Source organism: Pipistrellus hanaki (assembly GCF_964339955.1).
Source record: "Pipistrellus hanaki genome assembly, chromosome: X".
Taxonomy (NCBI): domain Eukaryota; kingdom Metazoa; phylum Chordata; class Mammalia; order Chiroptera; family Vespertilionidae; genus Pipistrellus; species Pipistrellus hanaki.
In genome coordinates this window covers 34760846-34767597 of record NC_140524.1, presented here as the reverse complement: position 1 = coordinate 34767597, position 6752 = coordinate 34760846, and the positions used below count along the sequence as shown (strand labels likewise).

Genomic DNA, 6752 nt, shown 5'->3' with positions numbered 1-6752 from the left:
GAGGAGCCTGCAACCAAGGTGCATGCCCTTGACTGGAACTGAGCCCGGGACCCTCTGGTCCGTAGGATGATGCTCTATCCACTGAGCCAAACTGGCTAGGTCAAGAAAACATTCTTGATATACTTAGCAAATAGGGGAGAGCTTGACTCTGCAAGTCAGAACTAGAGTGTTCAAATGGAGAAGTGATTGAGCAATCTGACTTTCTACTCCAGTTTGGAAATATGCTTTTGAGATGCACATATAGGTAAGATAGTAAAGAAAGATATTGATAAATTTTATTTTTTAAAAAAAGATGTTATAGTTTCAGTATTTGGTAGAGTTCTGGCATCAGTTAATGGCAACAATACAGTGGTGAGCATCTGCATTGTGCTGAGAGTAGATGGTGACTTGATCCTTGGTTTTAATAACAAACTTGAGGTTTAAGCTTAATTATTCCATGGAACATTTTTGAAGTGAAGGCAGATCTTTGGAAACCTTTGTTTTCAGTTATATAGAGAAAAAATAGCTTGATAAAATAAACATCTGCCTTATACTAGTAACAGGTGTGCAAAGCAGCTACTTGGGCTCTAGAGAAATACAACACAGTGCTTGTAAATCAAAGGGCAATTCAACAAGCCTTGCCAATCAAACAGATACTGGGATGAGTAGTCTCTAGAATCTTACCCCAAAAGCTAGAGGTCTCTTCTACGATATAAATCCATATCAAGATAAAAAATTTACAGAATAATCCCAGTCCAGTTTTAGCTAGGCAGCCATCTAACTGATGATATGTCAGGGCCCACTAGCCTCTAGAGTTAGCACTTGCTACTTTGAGAAGAAAGAAAGAAATACGTTAAAAATACCCATTAGAACTTATTCACATAGGGAATGGGAGAGTACAGGAGGCACACAAAGTACAGACATTTGTTTTTATTGAAGGACAGATTAACTTTCTGAACAAGTTAAGGCTCTAAAGGAAAAAAAAACATTCTAAATCATAATCCTAAAAAAAACCATAACCCACTCTATATCAACACCTTAAAAAAAAAAGACAAAGATTTTACTTCATCCTTTGGCATAAATGTCAAGTCTGTATAATCAGTATAGTCTAAACTCCAAAGGAAAAGAAAAAGGCATCCTCATTAAAATATAGTAGCCACTAACAGTGAAGAAAAGAGCCAGACTTTTGCTATTGAACACAGTTTTGTGAAGCCATTTCTTTCCTTCCTTTATTAACAGGCAGAAAAACACAGATTTAAATAATCCTGATCAGGAGGTTGGGAAAGGAAGTCTTATTATGAACCAAATTTTGTTTGCCTCCCACAAAAATGAATTCACTATTTTCTTAAATTTATTTCCTGAAGCAAGTTAAATTCTCTAACAGCTTTGATTCTGCAAATAATGTCAAAGTAGCAAAATACAAGTAACTGCAACATATAAAATTATACTTCAGTAGATATGCTTTCATAATTAGATCAAGAGGCTTAAAATTATTTCTTACTAAAAAAACATATTCTAAGCCACAATTTTTCTTTCAATTATACTTAACAAAGAAAGGAAAAATATAAAAACAAAGGAAATTGGTCTTAAAACTTTTTTTTCTTAAATAAGTGCTACTCAAGCCCAAGTTAGCTAGCAATTCACTGAGGTTAGTCTGCATATCTCAAACAATCAATTGCACTGAATTTAATTGGCTACACAGACTGATATCCAGTACGACTTTTCCTTCTTCCAATCATATAAGAGATAAAGACAACAATTATAAGGAAGCCCAAGGCCACACCCACTGCAACAGGAATAAGAAAGTTGAGGTCAGAGTCCACAGAACATTCTTCAGCTGTTAGAAAAGGACAGAAAGCAAGAAACAGAAATTAGTAAAGAATGCAATTAAGCAGAAACAAGCAAATAAGAAATAAGCATTTTTGAAAGTGTATGTAGGTTAGTTTTTTAGAGCATTACCCCAATTCTCTTATTTTCTCTATAACCACTCCAAGATTTCTAAACAGCTGATCCCCTTATATCTCTCATCAGTTCATCTCAGATCACACCAAATGTCTCAGTACACAAAGGAGAAGTTAAGAAAAGAAGGGGGGAAAGTCCAAAACACAGAATTGTGTTTTCCTAACATGGGGAGACTTGATGTTTAATTGTGCAATGCACTGGGGAAAAGAACTAAGACCACTGCCTGAGTATTTCCCCACTCCTTTTCTCCCTTGCCACAACTATAATAAAAGCCTAATATGCAAATTGTCCCCTTGACTGGGAGTTCGACCACTGGCTATGATGTGCACTGACCACCAGGGGGCGGCATGGAACATGGCAGGTATCAGTGACACAGTGCTGGCAGCAGGCAGCAGTGGAGGTGCTGCTGGCCTGATGGGCTCCCGATTAGAGCAGGACCCTGGTGGGATGGTAAAGCAGGTGAGCGGGCGGTGCCAGGCCAAGACAGGTGTGAGCCAGGCCCAACCGCCCCCCAATCACTTCACAGATGGTCAGCTGCAGCAGCAGGTGGGGGGGACCCAGCCCAGATCAACGGCCCTTTAGATCACATGTGTCAAACACAAGGACCGCGGGCCAAATCCAGCCCGCCAGGCCTTGCAATGTGGCCCGCACCGCGCTGTCATCACTGCACTCCGCTGTCAGTTTATGACATTGTCAGTTTATGACTGTTCAGTAAACCATTCGGCCCGCGATTTAGGCTGGATTTTAGATTTTGGCCCCTTCTCTGATTGAGTTCGACACCCCTACTTTAGATGGTGAGATGCAGGGTGTCTGCTGAGCTTGCTCCCACTCCACCTGCTACCCTCTCCTGGGATGCCAGGGCTTGTGCACTGGGGAAGCCCCATGCTCAGGTGCTAGGGCGCCTGTGAGGAGCCTGCCCCACACCCACATAGCCTCTTCCAGGTGATCCAGGATGCAGCCACCGGGACCACACGGGCTGATTGGGCTCCCCATGGGTTGGCAAGGAAATGGTCTGCAAGGCTGGCCAGGAGAGAGCATGCTTGCCCGCCTGGCTTCTGTGAGGCACCACTGGGAAGCCCAGAGGCCTATGCTGTGCCCCAGCCTTCAGCATCCAGCCATGCTCACCACATCTCCGGGTGGGGACTCAGGCACCATGACTCAGGTGGAGGGGGGCACACGGGGGCCCGGGAACCCAGGTGCTACCCAGGGCCCAGAGGTCAGCTGGGCCCTGCCCTTCCATGCCAGATGCTTGCACTTTAGTCACTGGCCAGGCCTAGGGACTGAATTTCATGCACTGGGCCTCTAGTCCTATATAATAAAAGCCTAATATGCTAAGTGTCCAACCATTTGACCATTCGACCAGTTGCTATGACATGCACTGACCACCAAAATGCAGACACTCTGACTAGTAGGTTAGCTTGCTGCTGGGGTCCAACCAATCGGGACTGGGCAAGACGGGCCAGACATGGTCCCTCCCTAGCCCTGATTGTGCACCTGTGGGATTCCTTGGCCTGGTCTGCACTCTCTTTCAATCTGGGACCCCTCAGGGGATGTCAGAGAGCCAGTTTCAGCCCAATCCCCACAGGCCAGGCCGAATGACCCCACTGGTGCATGAATTCATGCATCAGGCCTCTAATTGAAATATAAATAAGAACTCTGTGTGAATAATAGAATTTAAATGGAAAAGGACTTAGGATTAAAAATATGCAGTATAAACTTTTCCACACATGCAATAGGTAATTAAAGGATTATATACAGTTATTTTTAGCTGAGCAGTGGCCTGGAAGAATAACAGAAGAATCCTATACATTTCAGTTCATTCCACTGGACCACCCAGAAGGCAATGTGTGCCACATAGATTTTGAGCTCTGGATTTAGACAGAACAGAGTTTGAATCTTGACTCCATCAATTACTAAATAAAGGACCTTGGTCAAGTTATTTAAACTTGGCCTCACTTTTCTCATCTGTAAAAGTGGGATAATGCCTATTATAAGGTATTTTAGGATTAAATCTAATTGCATTTCTAAAGCATCTGATACACATCAGGTGATCAACAAATGTTCTTTCCCTTCTGTTTTCCTCCCATGTTTGAAATCCCATCCAAGGAGGTTTAGGTTTTGAAGTAGCAAATAGAGATCAAAATAGGAGTGTTCCAGTATATTATTATTATTATTATTATTATTATTGAAAAAGCAAATATTCACTGCTTTAAAAATACTTAAAATAAGTTGAGATCCTGTGTTATTTATTGGAAGTAGTACAGAAATTCAAAGTGCCCCATTCTGATCATATAATTTTAAGTTTAAACTAGTTTTACTATTCAGTGACTACATTTTACTGGGAAAATTTTTAAAAAAATCAAAATCCTAATAAAGGTTTTGTTGATCACTAGATATGTAATTTCATTGAAGTTACTTCCCTTTCTGTAAAATTATAGAGTTAAGAGTAAATAATCTTTAAGGCCCTTTCCAGTATAAGTCTAATGCAATTAATAAAACGTGATATTTGGTATTATTTATGATTAAATAACTTGCATTTTCCTCTAAGTTTATCTTTTCTCCTCTTGTACTTTTGTTATTCATAAAAATAAGAAAACAGTCGCTAAGATTCTGAATATATGAGTTTTAAGTAATTACGGTAGCCTTTGCTGAAAGAATTTCCTGTGTGTTATGTAATGAAAGCTTTCAGAGACTGATAGCTGGGTACCAAAACACTATGACTGGTGAGTTACAGAAATTTTGAACAAGCCAATATACATATAGAATGAATAAATAATCATTACAACGTGACAATCTTCTCAAGTCTATTGATTTAGAGTCCTTCTTGTTTTTATATTCAATATCTATGCTGCACATATAACAAGGAATATGCTTCAATAGGGGCGGGTTATCTAGCCCCTATTGAAGCATTTTAATAATGCCAACAGTTTCTATTTACCCTCCATTTATGCTCTGTGCCCCAGGGACAATCATGAAGAAGCAAAAGCCTAGTTGCTATGCTTCACTGCATCCCTTCTAAGATTGCTGTTAGCTTACATTTCATAGGTACCAGTCGGATGACAACACTAAATAGATTTTAATGCTCTAGAGATCAACAAAATGAGGTACAGAAACACAACACAATCTGTCCTAATTAGTTCATAAAATATTTCTATCTTTCAATGCTAATCAGGCATCCAAAGACAAGAATAACAAGAAAAAAAACGCAAGTGGTTAAATATGCTTGAATCTTTTCAATATCTATTGAGGAAAATGAAACATAAAAACAAAAAAAACAAAAAAAAAACTAATTCTCAGGCCAGGTTAAGTTCTATTGTACCTTTTGGCTCTATTATTTACCTAGAAGATAAAAGTCACAAGCCTAAGAAACTGACTTCATCTGTAACTAGGACTCAAAGAAATCAACAGTCACATAACCTAAAAAATGCTGATGGCCCCGAGGACATTCAACTGAAAAGCAAGTTTGAGTATATCTAATGGACATTCATGCCACATCAATATTTAATGAACTGTATGCAAAGACACTGTGATGAGTTTAAATCAGTATAGTTCTTATACATTGAAACAGAATACTAGTAGTGAAATAACTTATTAATTCTATTAAGAGACAGGTACATATTTTATTCTTATAATGACCATTTTAACAAGTTTAAGGCATTTTAGGATCAAAATTTGGCCAAAGCTTAAGACAGATCTTAAAACATTGCACACCAATGTTCTTTTTAGCAAGTTTATATTCAGGACCAGCAAAAACATTTTTTATTTTAAGCTGATCAAACATAACAGGTTTTTATTTATAAAGATTTATCTCAAAATGCTGGCACTGATTTAATAATTAATTTTAAGGAGAAAAGTGTTTCAAAATGAAGAGGCAAGAAAATTTTATGTGCATGTATTTTTATATAATCAATCAGATTGCAGGTTCTAAAACTGCTCATATCCAGTGTGATGGTGCTTGAGACCAATTAAGTAAATCAGGAACACTAGAATAAGTAATACTGCCAACGCTGCTCCCACTGCTATGGGCACAAGGAAATTGTCTTCATCTGCAATGCAGTCTCGAGCTAGATGTGGAGAAAGGAAATTGAGACAGAAAGTGACAGAACTTCAAATCTGTAAATTTTAAGTTAAAATGAGAGCACTTCTCAACACATATTTGTTTTTCACACCAAAGCAACAAGTAATTGGCATTCATTACCAGCAAATGAGATGTCCCACAAAAGTGATTTTCCAAATAACAAAATCACACATTTTTAAGCACCCCCAAAATGCAGTCATTTTGGGTGGAAGTTATATAAAATGATCACATACTTCCCAGATTTCTGAAACAGAAGATAATGGATAAATATAATTAGCTTTTCCTTGATGATCATGCTGTGAGTCTTTAGAGGCAAACTGTTATGATGTTGAAGCACAGTGGAACACTGCAGGTTGTGAAGTATTAATGAAATGAACCAAGTGAACAACTATACTATGCAGACCCAAGAACCCACTGCATAGCAATCTGGAGTCATTTATTAGTGGGAAAAGATGCAAACTAGCCCTGGTGGTATAACTGTCGGTCTCAAGATGATCAGTCCAGTGTGAGAATCAGACAAAAAAAAAATCAGTGATTATAATTTAAAAATGGACTGTGATAGAGGCAGGACTGGAAGTGTTCAAAAGCACACTCAACTCAGCCTTGTTACACAAGAAATACTTTAAAAAGAAGTAACACTGGCCGAAACCGGTTTGGCTCAGTGGATAGAGCGTCAGCCTGTGGACTGAAAGGTCCCAGGTTCGATTCCGGTCAAGGGCATGTACCTTGGTTG

General features: G+C 39.0%; 1 protein-coding gene across 2 annotated transcripts in view; it reads right to left on the bottom strand.

The window, feature by feature from the left end:
- Positions 1 to 891: 891 nt before the first annotated feature.
- Positions 892 to 6752, bottom strand: part of LAMP2 (lysosomal associated membrane protein 2) — a 44887-nt gene continuing 39026 nt past the window's right edge. The window contains exon 9 of one of the 2 annotated variants that reach the window (XM_084870380.1): positions 892 to 1816. In XM_084870380.1, coding sequence (XP_084726506.1) covers positions 1674 to 1816 — 143 coding nt within the window. In that variant the 3' untranslated portion in view covers positions 892 to 1673. Of the gene's footprint in view, positions 1817 to 5529; positions 6006 to 6752 lie in introns of those variants that run through there. The other variant, XM_084870382.1, reaches the window with a different exon arrangement.